Here is a 22,013-nt window from a genome sequence, read left to right on the forward strand (position 1 = left end):
TCGTGCGCGCCCCCGCCCCCGCCATTCAGGTTCTATTTCGGCACAGCCGCCGGGGGGGGGCGCTGCCGCCGGCTGCTGGCGGTCACGTGGCGGGTCACGTGGCGGGTCAGGTGGCTGCGGTCACGTGGCGGCGGTCAGGTGACGGCGGCGGGGTGATGGCGGCGCACCTGAGCTCGGGGCGCGTGAACCTGACGGCGCTGCGCGAGGCGGGCCGCAGGGAGCTGCGCGAGGTGCTCGACAAGTGCGCGGGCACCAAGGTGCGGGGGGACCGGGGGGGGTCGGGGGGGGGCTCCGGGGGGGGACCGGGGGTACCCAGCGGCTCCGTGTCGCCCCGCAGGCCATCGTGTGGGACGAGTACCTGACGGGGCCGTTCGGGCTGATCGCGCAGTACTCGCTGCTCAAGGTACGGCCCGCGGGGCGCTGCCGGGGGGTGGGGGGGAGGCGGGGGGGGCCCGGTTAAGGTGCGCCTCGTTCCCCCCCCCCCCCGCAGGAGCATGAGGTGGAGAAGATGTTCACGCTGAAGCCGGGCCGCCTGCCCCAGGCGGATGTGAAGAACATCATCTTCTTCGTCAGGCCCAAGCTGGAGCTGATGGACATCATCGCCGACAACGTGCTCAGGTACCGGGGCAGCTCTCGGTTCCCCTGGGGCTCCCTGGGGTTTCCCAGCGCGGTGGCGGTTCCGTGTGAAGCTGCTGCCCAAGTTCCCCGTCAGGGCTCAGTGGGGAGCGAGGCGCAGACGCCAAAACCACGTCTGGGCCCGTGTCTGCGAGCAGGGCGCCCAGGAAGGGAGGGGGGGTCGCACCCCAGCTGGCGATGCAGAGGCTGCACGCCCCACCACGAGGACATGCGTTCTCCTTAACCTGCCCGACAAGGCACGCTCCGAGCCATCCTTCTTGTGAGAACTGCAGGGAAACCAAGTCACTGTGCCCTGGTTTCAGACGTGTGGGTGTGAGCACAAACGGCTGGGTGAAAACTACTCAGAGATAAAAAGGAAGCTGATCATAATAACCACACGTGGCATTCCTCTTTCGTTTAAATTCAGCGCCCCTTAGCCCCCACCCCGTGCCGCTCTGCGCTGCTGAGTTACTGTCTGCTGTGCTCCTGCTCGTGACTCTTGCAGGGAAGACAGAGGCCGCTCTCCGCAGAGGGACTTCCACATCCTCTTCGTGCCGCGCCGCAGCCTGCTCTGCGAGCAGTGGCTGAAGGAGCAGGGCGTGCTGGGGTCCTTCATCCACCGAGAGCAGTACAGCCTCGACTTGATACCCTTCGACGGGGACCTGCTGTCCATGGAGTCTGAGAGCGCCTTCAAGGTAAGTGCTCGTCTCGTCGTCAAGGAAAAGCCCTGCGCGTGGGTGCTGGCTCTCAGTGCCAGGTACGAAGGCCTTGCGCAGCAAGTGCAGCTTGGCTCTGAGTGCTGCACTGGGTCTGACTTGTCACTGGGCTCTCTGACTAAACACGGGCGGAACAATCACGACACCAGCCTGTATCCTCCTCCTCCAGCCATAGAGCACTGGTGTTACTTTGACAAATGGAGCGTTCATAAGGCCTAAAATACTTGGTCGTTAAAACAAACAACGCGGTTTGTATCAATAGGCAGCAGAAGAGCCGTGGCAGTGGTTAATGATGTATGCTGCAAATTGCATATCCTGTTTTCTCAGAGTGCTGCACCTAGGGACAGAAACATTCGAGTGGTTCTTTGCCCATTTCAGCCTTATCAAATAGAGCCAAGATGTGGCAGGGCCTGCAGCTGCTTGTCAGCAGCTAGGCAGAGGTGTTGTGCTCTCGGATTGGCCCCGTTAGAGGGAGAGGCTTACCGCAGTTACTCTCTGGCTCTCCTCTCTCTCTCAAACTGGGAATAGCACGCAGGATTCAAAAAAATTACAGCAATTGGTTATATCAAGTGATTTGATTTAGGAACAGCATGGGTAAGGTCCATATTTACCACTGGCCACAGTTTATTCCCCAGCCTCTGGCTCCTCTGAAGCGCTGTGGAAGCGGCTGTGTCAGGTGGACACCTCCCACTGGGAATCCTCCTTCTCGTTTAGGAATGTTACTTGGAGAGCGACCAGACAAGTCTGTACCACGCAGCAAAGGGGCTGATGACTCTGCAGGCTCTCTACGGAACCATCCCTCAGATTTTTGGGAAGGGCGAATGTGCCCGGGTAAGGCAAACGCTGCTGCTTAAACAATGCCTCTCGTTCTTTGCAACAAGCGCTTGCTGACATGCCGCCTGCGCGTTTGTTGTTTTGAATCCAGCCGCGTACTCTTGTCATGTTGGAATTTCAGGATCATGGCCATTAGGTTTTTGTTGTCTCTGGCCAAAAGAACAATCTTTGCTGTTTCACAAGTCTTCCTGTCAGGAAGCTTTATCTGATTTTATGTTCTGCTCGTAGGTACAGTACCTTTGTGCTTTCTGCAGTCCTTTCTGTGGAGTTAAACACTTAGCCACTCTGGTATCAGAAAGGCTGAATAAACCTGGAAACGTGCAACCTACGCTCATGCATTATCTTTTCCATCTCTCCCTATAACTGACTCACTTTTTTTTTGTCTCATCAACCTATAGTCTAATTGGTCCCTTTTGTAATGAGGGAGTGGCTTGAGAGGAAGCCAATGCTTTGGCTGCCACAGTTGCTGCCCTGCTAAGTTACGGAGTAGCAGTGAAGGGCTTTTTTTTTTCTTTTCTTTTTGTCTTGTCCTGCCCCCATTTGTCAACCAGTTTGTACCTCTTGTCATTCTCTTTCTTTATATGGGACTGTGACCCCATCCTTGCATAATCATGTGCCTGTACAGCCTACAAGTCAAATCCATCTGTTGCGGCCAGCACCGTAACCAGACCAACATGATTTATTTTCAGCACGTGGCTAATATGATGATCAGGATGAAGCGTGAGTTCCCCGGCAGCCAGAACTCGATATTTCCAGTCTTTGACACCCTCTTGTTGTTGGACCGCAACGTGGACCTGCTGACGCCGTTAGCTACGCAGCTGACGTATGAAGGGCTGATCGATGAAATCTATGGGATTCAGAACAGTGAGTACTGGGGGGCGAGGGGAGCGTCCCCGCTGTGCTGGAGCAGGCCGCAGCGTGTCAGACAGATTTCTTCTTCCACTAAGTGATGTGGGAGCCGCTGACCTGGGCTTGGGGCGGGGATGGTTCAGGCCCCTGATGCAGCAGCCCCAGACTAGAGCCAAAGATCAGCTTTGGCCACCTTTGTTTGCCCAGGAAGCAGAGCTGAGTACAGTGCATGATACTGAGCTGGGAACGTTCTGGGTGTTGGCTGGGTGCAGACATGGTGACACTGAACATGTAGAGTGGGAGTAGAAATATTAGTGTGTGCCTTCACCCTCCAGCCTGGATAGCTCCCTCGGTGCCACAGGGAAAGGGAAAAGTTTGTGAAAGGTGATTCAGGATGCTGTCCTTCTCTTTGGGAGGCAGGAATTAAAAATCCAGAGGAGTTTAGTCGTTTTAATCTCCCCATGCTGTACTGACAGCTGGGAGGCTGCCCCCAAACCTCTTTGGAAACAGGGCACCTAGAGCTTCCCTGTGTGAGTACAGTGAGTACAAGTCTCCTTAACCGACACATATCTACTAAGTAATTTGGGTATTTATATTAGCTTTCTGGCTAAGAACCCTTTCCAGCTAAGGAGACAGGTTTCACAGCCTGCTTTGCTTAAGTTACGATGGGGAAGCTCCAGTCCTTATCAGGGTTATTTCTCTGCATTCGATAGCGTATGTGAAACTCCCTCCTGAGAAGTTTGCCCCGAAGAAGCAGGGTGAGGGTGGCAAAGATCTCCCCACAGAGCCCAAGAAACTCCAGCTGAACTCAGCTGAAGAGCTGTACGCTGAAATCCGAGACAAGAACTTCAATGCTGTGGGGTCAGTGCTGAGCAAGAAAGCCAAGATCATCTCAGCAGCCTTTGAGGTGAGGCGTGTATCTGACCGTGCATGCCTTGGGCATTGTCATCAGACACAGATACGGTCTGTATCAGTGGGGCTCTGACGGGCAGCCTGAGCTGCTGCCGTGGACTGATCCCCAGCCAGAGAAAATACAGACAGGCTTCAGAACCTGCTTGGTTCTGGTTCCCCACCCAGGGCTGATATCAGCTCCGTTTCAGCAGTAGGTGTTGGTCAGATCTCTGCAGTAACGTAGATCCTCTCTTCTCGCCAGCTGTCTGTTCTGGGGCTTTTCCCATCCTGACTGTTAAAAGCTTTTCTCAGGTCTAGCCTGCATAACTCAGGTGCTGCTTCCCTCGGCAAGAGGCCCAAGGTTAATTTTAGTGCAGTGATCAGTTCTACTTTGTGGCTTGTTGAGCTTTCAGTTAGCAGGTAACAATTCTTGTCTCTCTGTGCTCCCTGAGGATGGAGAAAGAGAGTTTAAGAAATAAAACTCGAGATGCACATTCATGCAGTATTATTGTGGCAGGCATCAAAACCAACAGGAATGTGGAAAACCCTGTTGTCTTACGGGGGGTTTGACCTGTGAACTCAGGCTCATGTTGTCTTAGACAAAGCTGGAGAGTGCTGTGGGGTGTGTTTGTGGTTTTGTTTGAAAATATCCTGTTGATGATTCACAAAGAGACTGAGATCCTGTATCTGTGTTTTCAGACTTCATAGTGATTCTGCAGAGAACTGGTTACATTGTTAGATTGTATTTCTTGTTTATTTCCTTTGCCTCTTCCTTTCTGCCACATTAAAGAGGTGGTGGTTCCCTAACTCAACTAGCCTTGTCTCCTCATAAATGTCTGTTACTGCAGTATTAACGCTGAAGGTGCTAAAGATGGATTGTTCATGCTGTTGTTTTTTAAAAAAATAATAAATTGTCAGACATAATAGGTGATAATGAAACAGCATCACAGTGGTAGCAGAAGACTTCTTAAATTGCAAGCTTCATCACTATCACTCTCCTGCCTGCACTTGCCTGCTTAAATCCTTCACATATGAGTCAAATTATTATTTTTATTATAAGTTGCAGTGAGAGACAAGTAACCCAAATGAAATACAGACATCTGGACTGCTCTGCGAGCTGAAGTCTGCGTTGTGCTTCATCAGAGATAAAAAAAAAAAAAAAAAAAGATATTTGCTGGTAGGGAAGCTGAGGAACAGTTAGTGATGGCTGGTCAGACAAAGGTGGAGAAAAGCACTTGCCAGCACTGGCACAATAATTGACAGAACGGAAAGAAACAGTCCGATGCTCCTGTTGTGTTATGACTGGCCTCTTCTAACCACCAAAGCGCTGTTATGGGTGATGCTGTCATTTTAGTATAAAGATGTAAAGTATTTTGTCTGAAAAGCTGCACGTCTCTAACAGTATCTGCTGCTGCGCTGAGTACGGTGAAAGACTTTTTCATGATACAATGATCTAGTTGGTGGGTGGCTAATTAATCTGAACGAGACCTAACCTTAGTGATGGATTTCTTTAGGAAAGGCACCACGCGAAAACAGTTGGAGAGATTAAGCAGTTTGTCTCGCAGTTGCCACACATGCAGGCAGCAAGGAGTTCTCTGGCAAACCACACCTCAATTGCAGAACTCATCAAAGACATCACCAGTGAGTATTTGTTGAATAGCTTGATGGATTTGGGCGTACAAGATGTAAGACAACTTGCTTGACATCAGTCAGCTTGACAAAAATTGGGTTTATCCCATCCAGTCTCCTCTGCTGAAATGTTAATGTAGAAAATAAGCCGTCAGTTGCTAATACATCGATTTTCATTCTTTTCCTGAAGCATCTGAGGATTTCTTTGATAATTTAACAGTGGAACAGGAGTTCATGTCTGGAATAGACACAGACAAGGTGAGTAGATAACGACAACCAATAACGCTTCAAAAAAAATGTATATTTCTGTGTATTTTTTTTCCATTTGTGTTTGGTGGTGGTTTGGTTTTTGGGTGTTTTTTTTTTTGTTTGTTTTTGTTTGTTTTTTGAGCAATACGTGGTCTGGATGATGTCTGGCTCTGTTCACTGCCAAAGTTGTGAGTTCTTGTGTGTCTCCTCGCATGTTTGCAGAAGTCTTTTCCAAGTGACATGCACCACTGAGCCTATGTAGAGGTGCCACTGTACTGAGTGCTCTGCCAGGCTTTTACCTGTCGCTGCCCGCAGCTCAGCTGACTGCGGGTGGAGTGCTTTCACTTGTACAGGGGCACCGTGTCCTCTGAGGGATCGGTGCAAGGCTTCAGGACAATTATCAGAAGTTTTTCAGTGCATCAGACAGTCTATCTATTGCTTGTGGAATCACCGTGCTTTAGAGAGGTGCTAGGTGGAACCTGTGTGGGATCACTGTTTTGCAGATGGCTTGGAGCTGCCTGGGCAGCAGCTGCATCCCCTTTCTTGCCGTTTTGCAGACACTAGGCAAAACTAGATCTTCCTTTCCATGTCTGCTAGGTACTTTAGCAGGGCTTTGACTAAAAGTTTCTGTATTTCTTTTAATAGGTTAACAATTATATTGAAGACTGCATTGCTCAAAAACATCAGTTAATCAAGATCCTACGTCTCGTTTGCTTGCAATCTGTGTGCAATAGTGGGCTGAAGCAGAAGGTTCTGGACCATTATAAAAGAGAGATTCTCCAGGTTGGGCTGTAACTTTTGGATTGATAAATTTCTGAGAAAATCCCCATCAAAGCCTCCACTCTACAGCATTCTAGATGGATGCATCTTATATGGGGTAGTCTTAGCGTGACTTAGGTGTGTACAGAGGGCAGAGGCTTGTGTTCGGGCTGACAGCTGGGATGCAGGTGGTGCACGTGTCTGTACACAACACGAAGGTACGCAGAGGTTTATATCATTACAGTTTTTGCTGTCATGGTTTAAACACTCTAAATGGGTTACACTGTAGAGATCTTAACCAAAACATTTTTTATAATAACATTTAACAATCAGGTCATGGATTATTGGCATGGCATTAAAGGTGAATTCTTCTGTTGCAGACGTACGGATACGAGCACATATTGACCTTAAACAACTTAGAGAAGGCTGGACTCCTGAAGCCTCAGACAAGTGGTAGGAATAACTACCCAACAATCAGGAAAACCCTGCGCTTATGGATGGATGACGTTAATGAACAGGTAAAGAGATGCTTCAGCAGTGACAATTACACTTAACAGCAGGGGATTGTGTACAGCAGGAAAGCCCTTGTAGTTTTGTTTGATAGGGTGCTGCTTTCCAGCATGAAGTAGCACTCACCTGCTGCTCGCGCTCTGCTCTCTTGCAGAACCCCAATGATATCTCCTACGTGTACAGTGGCTACGCGCCGCTGAGCGTGCGCCTGGCACAGCTCCTGGCTCGGCCCGGGTGGCGCAGCATAGAGGAGGTGTTAAAGATGCTGCCGGGTCCCCATTTTGAGGAGAGGCAGCAGTTACCTACTGGCCTTCAGAAAAAGCGTAAGTCTTTGTTTCGTTTTCCCATTTTTCAAAGGGATGTGCATCTCTGCTAGGCTGGAATGAGGCAAACAGAAATGGAGGCTGGCGGAGTGCAGGCATCTGTCTCCTCTCCCTGTTCCCCTGCAGTATTAGACCTGCCTGTTTTTGACAGATAGCTTTTGGGCCTCTTTAAAGCTTCCAGTCACATATTCAGCCTGCTATTAATGAACAGCACCATTTGTATTGAAAATACTGTGGAGCTGTACATTTCTTTAACTTCTCATCAGTGAACTAAAATAAACCCCACCCTTACGCTGTGAGTTTAATAAGTAACATTACCTTGCAATGAAGGTCAGCATCACTCTCCTAGTACTAAGCAAATCCTGTAGAGACTCCTCAGCTGGCAGCGGAGTCTGCACCTCTGGGCCCCAGGCTGGTTCTGTGCCCAGCAGGTTTCTCCTCTAAACCAGCTACGTTTATTTTAGGTTTAGGACATTCTGAGTTTGCCTGAGAGGTGATGGAGAGGAGATGTTAAAATAAAACTAAGCCAAGCTGTTGTATTTCTCTGAACATGCAGGTCAGCATGGTGAGAACCGAGTCACACTGGTGTTCTTCCTGGGAGGCGTGACGTACGCTGAAATAGCTGCACTGAGATTTCTCTCTCAGATGGAAGACGGAGGCACAGAGTATGTCATTGCCACCACAAAACTGATCAACGGGACAACCTGGATCAAATCCTTGATGGAAAAACTGGAGCCTGCCCCTTTCTAGGGTCTATGGCAAGAGACACTAAACCTGACAGAGGTACATCAGCCTCTGGCATAGCTCCTGGAACACAAAAGAAACGTGCCCCTGGAAGAGGGGCATGCCCCTGAGTGGTCCTGCTCGTGATGCAGTTCCCCTCATCCCTCTCTGCACTTGCATTCCTACCGTTTGTTTGTGGACCTTCCTAGCAGACAAACAGTGCTGAAAGGCATTAACCATGAAATAAATTATGGGAAAAAGAGATGTCCCCGCTTGTGGTCTGAATCAGCAAACAAGTGCTGGGGGAGGGTGGGATTTGCCCTGGTCCTTCTATTTGACGAGCTGTTACCATTTTTCTTTCAGTTTAGTTTTAATGGGAAATACAATTACTTCTTCTTACCTTCCTGAGAAGCTCGGGGGTGGGATGGCCATTATTTCCTGTCCGTTGCTGTTGCCTGATAATTCCATCAACGTGCTGGATCTGTTCCTGTCACAGACTGGGTGCAGCTGAACCTGTGCTTTGAAAAGCTTCCACAGGGTGCCTCTGCTATGTTTTGAAGTTCTTTCCCCCAATATCAGAGCATCACTTTACTAAAACAAAATGTAAAACTGTAACACTTCACTATTAACATTTCCTACCCTGGCTAAAACTTGCAACATTATAATTTTGCTGGAAAGGGCTGTCCTGCTTTCATCTTTCTGCTAAAAGCTGAGGAATTTCTGTTTCTAGTTCCACCACATTCACATCAACAGGAACCTACAAGGGCCATGGCCACAGCAGCCAAATTTTCTCACATCCTTGTACACTCATTGTACAAGAGAAAGATAACCACTGCAAAGGGAAGCAGTAACTTTTTTACTGCATATGATTAGATACAGCTTGAAGACAAAAAACAAACCATGACACATAATTCACCAAGTACCAAACTGAAACAGAAAGAGTAAGGAAGCGGGCTCCTTTCGGCCCCAGCTGCTCTACAAGGCTCTACAATTCTGCTGCCTCATGTCCTCAGTCCCCCTTTGGAAACCGCAGGGCTCTGAGGCAGCCAGAGAAGTGCTCCTGCAGGGCCTGCTTAGCCTGCGCCACGCTGTTGTGGTTACCTACCCCTCGGTCACGCGCAAGTCTACTGTCTGGCCAAGACATTCACTGGGCTTCCTCTAGCAGAGGCAGCAACAGATAAATCTTGAACTGGCCACATGCATGTCAACAGCACTGCCTGCAAATACAAGTAACAGCATGGAAATGACGAGGAACGTGCTAGTCTTTTACTTCAGTCATTCTCTGAAGGACTCGGTGGGATGTGGCTTGTTTGTCCTAGGTGCACCCACCCGACTGCAAAGCAACTCCGGAGTATGAATTACCTCAGTGTGCCCAACGCTTATGTCTGACGATACACGCGCACATACACAGGCACTCCCCACATGGGATGCAGCCCAAAAATAGTTGCCTCAGTGACCCAGCAAGCTGCAGCTTTAAAACAGATCCCTTTTTTGTTTCCCTCTGTTCAGTTTACAAATTGTGGTAATTGCTGTTGCAGAGTCCAGAATCATAGAGCGGAATTTTCCATGGTCTTGGGGGCTGGGGCCTTGGCGTTGCTGAGCCAACGTGCGCAAGAAGCAGCTTCTGGCTCCGGAAGACTCTGCGCTGCTAATTGCTGGGGGCTGGGAAGGCAGACCAGGGGCCGTTGCCTACGCCTGTGGCACCGACACTATGCTCACACCCTTCCCAGCAAACACTGTGGACTCTGTTTCACACTGCACTTCATTATTAAACAGTTAAAAACAACTTTAAAAAAAAAATAAACAACACATTAAATCACTCTCTTAGCAAACATTTCTGCTCTGTTATCCCACATGATGTGTACAGCATTGAAAACAAAAATCATTCTCCCACATTGTTACGGGTATGACTCTGAGTTTCAGAAATTAATCACAAGGAACCAACTAGCACTGATCAGGCTAGTTTGTGGCCCAACACAAATGAATAATGGAACAAACGCAGAGCACAAATTCAACAGCTTACCTTTTTCAGTTGGGTCAATAAACGTGTTAGTAGCATTAGAGACGACGTTTATTTCAAAAAGCAGTTTATGCGAACACTTTGTGGATTAATTTACCAACAACACCGCATACATTTTGCAGACTGTACCCCTCACCACCACCAAGCAAGAGCCATGTGGATACACAAACTAGACCAAGTCTCTTCCTGGAACTATTCAACAACAACAACAAAGCCATCTTGACGTTGATCGATTCTCTGGAGGAGCAATTACTACTTAACAGGCTTCCTGAGCAGCTTGATTATGTTCTGCTTCTGTCTAAGGCCTTGCTGACCATGCGGGTAATAATTTGATAACAAGAGAGCTTAATTAAATTAAGGGGCCATTTTCTACATCATAATATCTTTGTAGGTAAGAGATTTGATTTGCAGTACACACTCTTCCTTCTCTCTGCTGTCTGCATTTGTCTGGTTTACAAGCAAAAAGAAAAGCAAACATTATCCAACCTCCACTCCCAAAGACTTTCACTTTTCATATAGCATTCTCAGAAAGCGGTTTTGCTAAAAATAAACGTGTATCTTACCTCCCTCCTCCCCACTTGCCACAAATAAGTTGTAGCTCTTGCTCTCTAAAAGGTAGGGGTGACTTTCTGGGTGTGCATGGGTGAAGATATTAGGGCAGTGAAGGAGCAATTATGTATAGACTAGACTGCCTTCAGTGCTCACTCGCTTCTGATAAAAGGGCCTGATTCAGCCTGCACAGTTCCAACCTGTCCTGTGCTGCTGATCTTGGGCAATCCCCAGGCAAGCGCCCTGCTCCCTGAGCAGCCCACAGAAGCGCGGGGCTCTCAGAAAACGCAGGAAGAGCTACAACAGTCCTCCAGGTAACTGAATCGCACGATAAGAAGCATTCAATGACACAATATTTCGATAGAGGGGAAAAAAAAACATTTATACAAATGCAGGTTTTGACTGACACCACTAGAAAGCAATGGTGCTTAAACTCACCGAGCGCCGTTGACAAAAGCTCTCCGGGGAAGGGGAGCTATTTGGAGTGCTCTGTACTGCTGTGCCGCGCAGCGCGCAAAGGCGCTCTGTCATATAATAATTGGTCCTGACCACACCTAGTGCATTAGTCCTTGTGCGGGCTGCAAATACAGCCTCATCGCTCCTGGCTCCCGGATGAGCAGCTCAGAAGGGGATCAAACTACAGTACAAACCTTCCAGGAGCCAGAAATTCAAGGGGCAGCTGCAGAACAGAACCAGAGGAATAGGAACTTTACAAAGTAGACCCCATCATCTTCCTGGGTAAGCAATTTATTTCTTTGTCGGTGCTACTTTAGACAATTAAAAGTTTCAAAAAGCCAATAAATATCGAAGTTTGATACTCAAACAACTGGGAAACCATAGCTGGTTTTAAAATGCAATAGCTCCCATAACGTATACATGCACCTGAGTTTAGAAAGAAATAACCGACTCTTCAATAAAAGCAAAGGATTGACTTAATTTTAATCAAACTGTGAACTCTTCATCGTGCTTTTTAAAAAACGTTCAAAGTGGCAGAACAGGAATTCAATTTACTCTGACTGGCTTTAGACTATTTAGAAGAAAAATAATCCTTTTAGGTTAGTTTTATCCAAAATCTGTTTTTAAATTCCCTTTATGTGCTTCACCAAGAATGGGGATATTTTGTCTGCCACGGTTGTGACCAAACTTAAAAAGAACATGCGAGTCAGGGAGACAGCAGAATTTTTTAGTTGGACCTTTACAGATTTAAGTCTAAGGAGCCAAAAACTTTTGTGAAATTTCAGATTTTATATTAAACTTACAAACGAGCAACTTCTAAAGTCACGCGTTCATATGACTTCAGAATACAGATGGAAGATGAATTCTAAAACATCTTACCCTGTGTCTCCCATTTAAAGGTTATTTTTAAGGTGAGACAAATATTTTCCTGCGCAAACTTGTATTTAAGCCCGAGTTTTCCTCACTCTTAAACAAAAGGCTCAGTTTGTGCCAGTATCTCCATTAGATGCAATTATGTCATTAAATATTAATGGTGGCTTCCTTGGAGGAATTGACCACTATTATCAGAACACACTGGTGGTAATGCATCAGCGAACACTCCGCTTGTGAAGCTTCCTGGATGCACAGCCACTGACACGGGGGAAAGGCACCAGGATCCGGCTGAACTGGGGGCCACCGGTCCTTAGCTACACAACAGCGTCCACTACACGTGCATCCTTATTTTAGTTTGCTTAGTTACCAGTCCTGATTTGGAGACGTTGTTCAGATCCCAAACTCCTTTTCAACACTGCACACAGCTTGGTAACCCTGGAAAGGTCTGAACAAGCTCACACAAGACGAGCCTAACGCTTACACTTTGGTAATTAGCAACTTGCTTAGGAGGCTGGGTGGCTGTTAACCCTCCCGAAGACAACCATTTCTCTCTACAGCAGAGCCACACCATCCTTCTGGGAAAGACACATTCTATCCCTTTGCTTCTCCTTCATACAGAGCACAGAAGAACAAGGCAGCAGCCAGCTCCAGACATCCTACCTGCCCCGTGGTGCTGGGGAGAACCATGCCGGACTCCTTTGCCATCCACTTCCTCAAGGTCCTGAGGGAGCTGCTGGCCTTCGTGCTGTTCAGCTACACAGTGCTGGTTGGAGCACTGCTGCTCGCCGGCTGGACGACATACTTCCTCGTGCTTAAATGACTGCTCCCCTTCTGCTCTGGCAGCCACAGACTGGCCCAAAGCATCAGGCTCCACACTCAGCGCCCAGGATGGCAGTCCCTTCCTCCTGCACCGACTCTGCAAGCATTTTGTTTTGTTACTGCCTAAGCATAATCTTATTTTCTTATGTAAAAAGGAAAGATTAAAAAAAAAGAAGTATCTATACACATGCACCTTTCTGATCTTTGTGGCTCTTGCCAATTCTTTTCCTCTCTCCTAGACATCGGCCCCGTTCCCTGAAAGATCTGAAAGCTTCCCAGCAGCTTTGCCCCGAGAGTCCCACCCCGCACTCAGCCCACCTCTAGGGAACAGCAGCCCACTGAGTGTGGTGGAGGGACGGGAGGGATGCGACACGATTTGAGTGTGACCAACATCTCAGATAAACAAGTCCTGCCTTGCCTAGCTCTGCCTCACTGAGGGTGTGAAGGCAGAGATACAGAAATTACTTGTACTAGCTCTGTAAGTCTTAGAAAAGCCATTTCAAATCAGCACAAGGTTTCCCCCAGTTTTACAAGGTGCACTTTTATGGGGAGGGGGCACCAACACCAGTCCACCCATAGGGCTATCGTTTGGTGCTCTTGAGCATGCAACACTTTTCAATAAATACTTTAAATATGGGGTCAGCTGAAGGACGTGACTGGTACAGCAGTGCCCTGCTAAAGCTAAACTGTGACAAGTCAAGTGTCTCACAGAGAACTGCAGGAATTTCTGCTATACAGAAAGAACAAAAAAAAGGAAAAAAAAGGTAATTGATCTCGATTAAGGCTTTTCACGTGTTAACTATGGAGAAGACCCTAGCAGGGGATTATCACTGGCACAGAACCACCCAAAGCCAACGCAGCACCACGTACTCTAAAAGCAAAGCCGAAGAACACCAGCGGGGGCACAAAGAGCGGGGCCGCACCCGGTTCTAAGCCCGGAGCCCAGCAAGTACCTCGGGCTGGGGCCGGACGCGAGTTTTGAGGCGGTTCGGGGGGGTTTTGAGGCCGTTCCGAGGGGTTTTGAGGCCGCTCGGGATCCTCAGGCCGCCAGTTACCTCACAGCCTCGCCTCCCCGCGACCGTTACTAACGGTCGCTCGCGCGCACGCCGCGCACGCGCAGCTCCGCCACCATCGCCCCCCCCGCCCCGCCCCCTCCCGCCGCCGCGCGCGTGACGCCAGTTCCGTCGCCGCGCCCTGTCTCAAGATGGCCGCCGCCGGGCGCTGGCTGCGGAGCTGCCGCTCGCTCCTCAGGTACCCGCGTGTGCCGCTCGCTGTCGATAAGCTTGTTTTAAATCCTGTTTTTCAGCGTGATTGAATGTTAACGGTGTGTTCGTACAAGCTACGTGTCTTCTCTCACGGAGTTAGCAGTGTGCTAGCTTACTCTGCCTGCCTTTTGTTTCCTGTAGCTATAATTAAATAATAGGACCGTTAACGACCTCGTTCGTTTGCAAAGGCAGCTGTATCGCAGGAGGCTCCTGCTGACTGGGTCACCTGGAGCAGCCCCTACAAGCTCTTTTCCTCCTCGATACCTGTCCCACGCCGCGTACGGGTTGTTTCTGTGCTTGACTCCTATTTTTTGTGTTTGCAGACGAGGCTTCCCCGTGCTGGCGGCTGCCCGGAGACAGCCCAGCCTCTCTGGGGGGAGCAGGCGATGGCAGCAGGTGCTGGGCGTGGGGCTGGGAGCGGCGCTGTGCGCGGTCCCGGTCATTGAGGTAACGTGTCACGAGGGAGATACGATCGGTAGAAACAGCTCTACTCAAAACCACTTGCTTAGCGTTGTACGAGCTAATGCTTACCTTAGTACCATCCTCGTTCCTTCTCAGGGATCACAGGTGGTTAAGCTGTGAGCTGTGTAGTTGTTAAGGAAGAGAAATGAGAAGGACAGGGTTTACCTTCAATAAGGTCTTAAAAAAAGGTCGCCTTGTTTTACAGAGAAAGGCGAAACACCAGTAAGAATTAGGCTGCCCAACCTTGTAATTAACAGCCTGCTTTTGCTTACCGTTGTTACCAATAATGTATACTTGAAAGTCATCGTAAAGATGATGCAAATTTGTTGTCTTTCAGAAACAGAACTCATCTTCTCTCAGTAACGATGCCTTGATTAAAAGAGCAGTTTCTCTGGTAACAGACAGCACTTCCACTCTCCTCTCTCAAACTACATATGCATTGATTGAAGCACTGACAGAGTATACGAAGGTAAGCTGAGTGATTATGAGTAGTGTACTCTTATATATTTTTGCTTTTCATGCAGTACAAGCGTATTTATGTGATAGCGCAAGGAACTGCTGTAGCACAAGTAGGCTTTCAGAGCAGGAGATCAGTGGCAGTTACATGCTCTGGATTCCAAAAAGCCCAGAACGATGCATACTCTTGGAGTGTGAAAGTTCTGTTTGAGTCAGTGTGTACTCCTTCCTTTTTTCAACATCTTTAAAATTAAAAGTAATCTTAAGAACAAAGCACCTTTAGAACTACTAAATTATTTTGTTACCTACTGTATATACTGGGGATTAAATACAGACAGGTTAGTTCTTTTCTTATTCCTGTGACTAATTAACACCAGTTAACACTGAGACAACTTCAGTGACTTACAGATTTTCCTGTAACTGTGTGAAGTGATTCCTTTGCAGGCAGTTTATACACTAGTGTCTCTCTACAAGCAATACGCAAATCTTCTTGGGAAGATGAACTCCGAAGAAGTAGATGCAGTCTGGCAGGTGGTGATAGGAGCCAGAGTTGATGTAAGTGATCGTCTCCCTTTGGTCAGCAACTTGCCTCATATATGCTGCTCAGACAGCTCTTGTGTCACTTGCTGACCTTTTCACAAAGGCGGTTTGCAAGAGCATTCTGACACTCTTATATCAAGCTGAGTAATTTATTTTACTCCTAGATGACAACAAAACAGCAAGAATACCTAAGGCTGGAGTCCAGCTGGATGACAGCGTTACGTCTTTCAGAGATGGCAGCAGAAGCTGCGTATCAATCAGGTACGCAGAAGCAGAAATACTGAGAATCTTTCACCTAACATTTAGGCAGCATTTACTGTGTATGAATGGAATTGAGAAAGAGGATATGAACTACGTAATGTACCAATTCAGAGCAAGTGCCTGGTTTTTAGACGCACTAAGAACTTGTATTCTGTTGGCTACAGGTCTTGTACAGGTGTTCTTAGAACTAGGCCTGGAAACTTCTTATACTGTTCAGATGACTAGCAGCCATGCCAGAAAATGTTTTAGGGAAGTGTTATTTTCAAATGCACTGTTAAAACGTGGTTCTGGGAGCCACAGAAATAAGGGTCTGTAATAAGGGTCCATGAGGTGCCCCTCGCTGGATTCACTTTTACTGAAGTGAGAGTATTTGCCTTTCACTCAGGGATGATAAGAGTTTTGTTTTCTCCCTGTACACACGCTGCCACAAAACATGCAGAGACTTGGTAGCTCTGAGATTGAGTTATAGGCTGACTTGGGGCAAAGGGGAAAATTACTGGAGCAGAGAAAGGAGACGAGGAAGAAAAAGATAAATATCCAGGGGCAGCCTAACTGCACATTTCCTGATGAAACTGATGAAAAAGACATAGGATCTGTAGGAGCACAGGAAAACGGGTTTTCATGTGCAGCAGTGCTATACTTCCCAGTTGATGTTTCATGACAAGACAAGGACTGAACGTTCCCGGCACACAGTGACTGGACTGGGCTTAGTTCTCAAACCCAACAGCACAAGCTGATCCAATTTGACCAGATGCTGGCTGAAACCTGCTTGGCCTGGAAGAATTCAAGGGGGCACAGAAATCTCAAGGTTGGCATGTTGTTTGTTGGTTCAGGTAAATGAACAGTAAATGCATTTAGCATTAATACAGCCCAAGAGCCATCAAAACACTTAGCAAAGCAGGTGATAATTATAGACAGTTGCTTCCTTAATTGAAGGTTTGCTGAGTGCTCCTCTAACCTAACGTATTTAAATTACTGCTTTTCAGGTGCAGATCAAGCCTCAGTGACAGCCCGAAGCCACATTCAGCTAGTGAAATCACAAGTGCAAGAAGTGCGACAGCTGTCCCAGAAAGCAGAGACGAAGTTAGCTGAAGCTCAAACAGAAGAGCTCATAAAAGCTCAAGGAGAGGAGTCTTCATTGCCGCAGGGTGTCCTAGGAAGTACGGATGCGGGTGAAGACCCTTATCTTCGGGAAGACTGAAAAGAACTCAAGTGTCACCTTTGAGTATGTGAGAATTGATCAGAAATCGTGGGGTCCTAAACTTCTAAGTGGATAGTAGGAAACTGCTGAAATAAGCCTGTGATTCCATTTTTTTTCCCTCCTCCCAAATAGGCTTGCTTTACAAATCAAGTCAATTCAAAGACTCTGAAAAGCCCTCACCTTCTTTGTAACCTACCATGTTTGTAATAATTATGGGTTTGATTATTTAAGTGTTTAACTATGCAAATGTGAAAATCGCTATCAAGGATAGCTTGTTGTTAATTGTCTCTGCTGGGAGGATCCTACCCGTGGTGCGATGTGTTTCTGGGAACTCTGACATGGAGGCTAACTAGGTATCAGCCAAAGAAGTGTATTTAAAAGTGATTATTTTTAACCTGTGAAGTAAATGATATCTGTTAGTAGATAACCTTTATTAAACTGTGCAAGTGCATTTCCTTTCAAGTGTGCCCACACAGATAAGAGATTATCAGCTGTTTTCTGTTTTGACTTTGTATCAGAGTTGAGTCTGACAGCTATATCTAATTACACTTAATTGCAATCAGGGAAAACATTTGCTATAAAGCTGAAAACTTTCTATGGAGTTACCCAAGCTCTTCTTGGAGAAGTTTTGCAGTGCAGTACAGTCCAGCAGCCTCTTTCGCCCAGGAGTTACTGCTTGTAAAACAGCTGCCTTCCCCAGGAAGCAAAAAATGTGATTTTCAAGATACTGTGGTTACCGAGTAGTTGTCGCAACTGCTGCAGATTTTATAAAGCAACAAACAAAAGTGAGTTTTACTTATTTGAATGCTTTCCAGCACAAGGTTCAGGAAAATTACCTGAATTCTCTCTTTTGGTAAGCTTAATGTTTCACTGCAGGCTTCAAAACCACAAGTGTCTTTCACTGTGTTCATTTTCTAACTTGACAGCCTCATGTGAAATTTGCAGTATTAGCTGTATAGACAATATAAACTTTAGCTGAGATTGCTTTGTGCAGTAGCACTGACTAGAACTCTGTCGCTGCTGATTTGAGGCAGTTAATCCCCATTCATCACCTTTTGTAAGAAGGCACACAATCATAAGATTTTCCACTATAAATTAGCAGCAGACGCACTACATGTGTTGAGGTTGCTGTTACTAAACTGAGTTCTGCTTGATTAGGAATTTTTGCAGCTGTAACACGAGCCTTTCTCTGCCTCATTTTGCCTGCCTTTTGAACAAATGCAATCTCAGCTGCACAGCACTATACATTTAGATTAAATAGTAGAAGTTTCTAAAAAACAAAAAACAACTTTCCTTGCTCCTGCTGCTCACTGGCTGCTGCTGTATCCAAGGGGGAAGGCAGGGTCTGGAATCAAAGCTCACAGGAAGATGCCGGTGTCTGCTGTGCCACTAGTCAGAGGGTCCAAAACATGGCTTCAGGCTGGAGCACTGGGGAAAACGCAACTGTCAGCAGCTGATTTGTTGTAGCAGTGGCACAACCACACCCTCAAGAACTGCAGGCAACTTCAGGTCAGCCTTCTAACCACATCTGCTCCCATTTGTTCTGTGCTGCAGTTGAAGAACTCCTACCAAGCCACTGACTGAAACGCACATACAGGCTGTGTTTCTGTCACGTTGCTGCAATAACTTCACTCATGCTTGCATGACAAGGATATGGCTTAAGAAAGACACACGTCAACCCAAGAGTCTGGAAAGTGGCCATTCTTCCCCTTTCAGAGCCTGCCCCCCTCCCCTTGCTGCCCCACTTCTTGTTTTATGCTATGACACAGGCTCTACCCCCACGCATCTAACCTTCAGCTGTGACAGGAAGCAATTAGTCAGTGCAATCAAGTCAAAAAGGGAAAGAAATACTTGAGTAGCTCCACAGCACCTCCCAAACAGGGTGGAAAAGATCCCCCCACAACCTTCGTTAAGAAGTGAGAGTTGCATAGCGGGGAATTAGCCTACGCACTTAAGCCCAGAACTGCCGTGACACCGCTCGCTGCGTGATGTTCCTGAGTTTGCATTTGGACTCAGCTAGGGGATCAGAAAAATGCTGCCAGAGCAGCTGATGTCGTACCAAGCCCGCTCCGTCCAGTCTCTTCTCCGGAACAAGCAGTGGTGCTCAGGGCACAGTGCCGAGAAATGCAGGGCTTTGCTGCGCGATACTCAACCTCGTTTACAAAGCCAACTAATCAAACTACACGTAGTGTCTCGGGTACAGCTGGTTAGTCACTGCTTGGGCTGCACTGAGATGGAGTAGCAACTTCTCCAGGAGCGCACAGGCTCACGGAAGGTTTTTTTTTCTTAGACGCATACCTACTCGCATCTAGCACAGAAAGAGCCCCTGTGAGAGCAGCAACTCGTGCTGTGAGAGCGTGGCTCACACAGTGGAGCTAAACGACCTACAGCGGGTGCTCTAGAAAGCCAAGGCCGCAAGGCAAATACACCGTCAGACAGGACTGCCAGGAACCCCTCGGCCCCAGGCTGTACAGTACCGCACCCACAGCGGCGCGGGGCAGGCAGCCTGGCACACCCCTGGGCTCAGGACGCCCTCCAAGCCTCAGGAGCCCAGACAAGGAACCCCTGGCAGCGCTCCCCGGGCACCTCTGGAAGCTCCAGCTCACAGCTGGTGGCCCTGAATGCTGAGCAGCTGGAACACGAGACAGGAATGACAGCGGCACGGCACAACCAGCCCTGATTTCTGTAATCGCACACCCTCGCTCCCCTTACATTTTTCTAAAGCTTCCAGGTCGCTGCCTGCTCGCATAGCACATCTGGCAGCAAGGCACCCTGAGGCTGAGAAGCTTTGTAAACTGTCAGCAAATCTCGGCTTCGGGATTGATTGCTCCTCAAATTAGTTACTCCAGAGCACTCAGAGATTAAGCACGGCTTCTGCGTCCATGCAGCATGCCTGGACCGTGGGCAGAGAGCAGCGGCTGCTCACAGGAGAGGAAGTGAGCAAGTTTTCATTTCCTCATAACCCCGTCCACTTTAATATCCACGTCTCCTTAATGCAAATAGCACCAGGCCTCAGCCTCCTTTGGCTCCTAGTTCTAGCTTTCAGGAGACCCAGGAAGAGTCCTGTGAGTACTTTCAGAACTGTATTTTATTTATACCCAACATCACGAAAACAAGCAAAAGAAGCAAATAAACCCCAAACACCGCCCACACAGCATAAAAAGCTGCAGCCACTGGGACTTAACTACCACTCAGGACATGTTTCTCCTCTCAAACCAGATCAGAAAGTGTTTGTGCAAAAGCTTCTAGTGCAAGTCAACTTGTAATAACCTTCTGTAAAATCCAAAGGGCTTAAGTTGGAGCCCAATCCCTCGGATCACTGTGCTGTTAAGGCAATACATTTTTAAGCTTTTTTTATCCCCCACCTCCATTCCTTTTCTCCTGCTGCCCCACAGGACCTGTGGAATTGCTGGCCTGGGACAACGGAGCTGCACTGCAGTAGATGCAGCAGCATACACTGCCCTTTCTTCTGCCCTTGCCTTGACTAAAAAGGTTAGAAGTAATTTTGAGTGCTCCGTCACTCGTTAGTTATCATTACCTTTCCCAGGAGAGACTGAATTAGGCTGGCAGTCAGACACCAGCCTCAGTGTTGCAGAACCTCCACAGGAGGTGGCACCTCATTCATGTCACCTGCAGCAGCTGTGAATTTCCTGGGCCCCAGCGTGGCTGGGAGGAACCCAGCCGAGTCCCCTGTGCTGCATCTCACCGTGTCTCCAAGCTACCAGCCCCGTCCCCTTCCCCTGACAATTCAGTAACCCACCGACAAAGACTGACTGCAAAACAAAACCCTACGGCTCACGTACAGCCTGTTAGTAGAGGACACTTTTCTACCACAACCTGATTTTTAGTTTAAGCACCCTGTATCCGTCACCAGCCAAAATCCTACTGTGCTCATCAGGAGCTTCATTTCCAACCACTTCTGTAGGCGTGTGTTACTGACACCGCACACCTAATGCTCTCGTCCTTCACCAGCGTCCACATGATCCACATCTCAGTTGGGTTTAGCTTGTGCACAACCATCAGCTCCTTGTACAAGCACGGATCAAAAGGATTGAAAGGTCTCTGGATCCCAAAAGTCTTAAAGCCAGCATGGTTCTTTGGGGTCACTGCCATCTTTGCCAGACACATTCCCACAAAGACATCATCTATTGGGAAGAGCTCCGTGTCCTCTGCGGTGCTCTGGAGCCGGCGCACTGTCACCCTAGACATCACATAGCCCCCTCCACCCGCATAGAGAGGATAGAAGGGGGCTCTGTACATGGACTCTGGAATGAAGTACTTGACCTTGGTGTTCCTGATGGGCCGGGCGTTGGCAATCACGTCCCCAACAAAGAGATCCTGCTCAGGGTCCAGCTCCTGGAGGAACTCAACGATATTATAAGTGTTGACAAAGACATCGTCGTCGCCCTTCAGCACAAATCTGGCATGCAGACAGTCCTCCATGAACCAGCGGAGGAAATGCAGCTCCTTGAGGGTCAAGTTGAAGAAATTGTCAACAAAATCCCACTGCACAATGTCATCAAACTCCTGGCTTTCGTAAGCCAGCAGCTGGTGCAGGGGCTGCGCTTGGATTTTGGCCTCCGAGCGCCCTAGAAGGAATACCAGCCTGATGTGCCTGCCACCAATGGAGACCTCCTTCCCCCACGTGTTCCTGATTGCCACCCGCCGCTCTATATTGATCGGGGGAGACTTGATCGCCAGCAAGAGGAACGTGTCCTTACTGCACCTGGAAGGCTTCAGCAGCGCTGAGAAGTTCCGGCAATGCTTGTACGTTAGGAAGACGCGGTGAAGCTCCGGGAGGGCAAGCGAAGAGTTGGCGAGGGTCAAGTCTGGCAAACACTTGCTGGGTTCAGCGTTGCCCAGAGCCAAAGGCTTGGGTTTGCGACTTGCTACATCCACTTTCTGCTCTGCTGACGAGGTTGCTAACTTCGCCTCTCTCTTTAGATAAATAAGACACGCCAGCAGCGTGACCGACAGGGCATAAAGCGCCAGGTTTTTAATCCTGGGATACAT

General features: G+C 48.2%; 4 protein-coding genes across 4 annotated transcripts; 3 read left to right on the plus strand and 1 right to left on the minus strand.

The window, feature by feature from the left end:
• Positions 1–70: 70 nt before the first annotated feature.
• VPS33A (VPS33A core subunit of CORVET and HOPS complexes) lies at positions 71–8,360 on the plus strand. The gene is made up of 13 exons (XM_083804217.1): positions 71–257; positions 338–403; positions 491–618; positions 1,121–1,310; positions 2,046–2,162; positions 2,855–3,029; positions 3,728–3,921; positions 5,420–5,546; positions 5,725–5,792; positions 6,429–6,566; positions 6,923–7,060; positions 7,207–7,375; positions 7,932–8,360. Exons 1-13 carry the CDS (start codon positions 156–158, stop codon positions 8,123–8,125), a joined length of 1,806 nt encoding a protein of 601 aa, XP_083660343.1. The 5' UTR covers positions 71–155; the 3' UTR covers positions 8,126–8,360.
• A 4,321-nt stretch (positions 8,361–12,681) lies between these two features.
• Positions 12,682–12,816, plus strand: LOC310883612 (uncharacterized protein; the record flags this gene model as incomplete). Its single annotated transcript, XM_083804256.1, has 1 exon — positions 12,682–12,816. One exon carries the CDS (start codon positions 12,682–12,684, stop codon positions 12,814–12,816), a length of 135 nt encoding a protein of 44 aa, XP_083660382.1.
• Positions 12,817–13,889: 1,073 nt separating this feature from the next.
• Positions 13,890–17,474, plus strand: DIABLO (diablo IAP-binding mitochondrial protein). Its single transcript, XM_083804251.1, has 6 exons — positions 13,890–14,066; positions 14,404–14,527; positions 14,880–15,011; positions 15,443–15,553; positions 15,703–15,799; positions 16,786–17,474. The coding sequence occupies exons 1-6, from the start codon at positions 14,020–14,022 to the stop codon at positions 16,998–17,000; spliced, it is 726 nt and encodes a 241-aa protein (XP_083660377.1). The 5' UTR covers positions 13,890–14,019; the 3' UTR covers positions 17,001–17,474.
• Positions 17,475–20,070: 2,596 nt separating this feature from the next.
• On the minus strand, positions 20,071–22,013 carry B3GNT4 (UDP-GlcNAc:betaGal beta-1,3-N-acetylglucosaminyltransferase 4; the record flags this gene model as incomplete). Its single annotated transcript, XM_083804242.1, has 1 exon — positions 20,071–22,013. The coding sequence occupies one exon, from the start codon at positions 22,011–22,013 to the stop codon at positions 20,904–20,906; it is 1,110 nt and encodes a 369-aa protein (XP_083660368.1). The 3' UTR covers positions 20,071–20,903.

This window comes from Anser anser (genome assembly GCF_964211835.1).
Source record: "Anser anser genome assembly, chromosome: 18".
NCBI classification, from domain to species: domain Eukaryota; kingdom Metazoa; phylum Chordata; class Aves; order Anseriformes; family Anatidae; genus Anser; species Anser anser.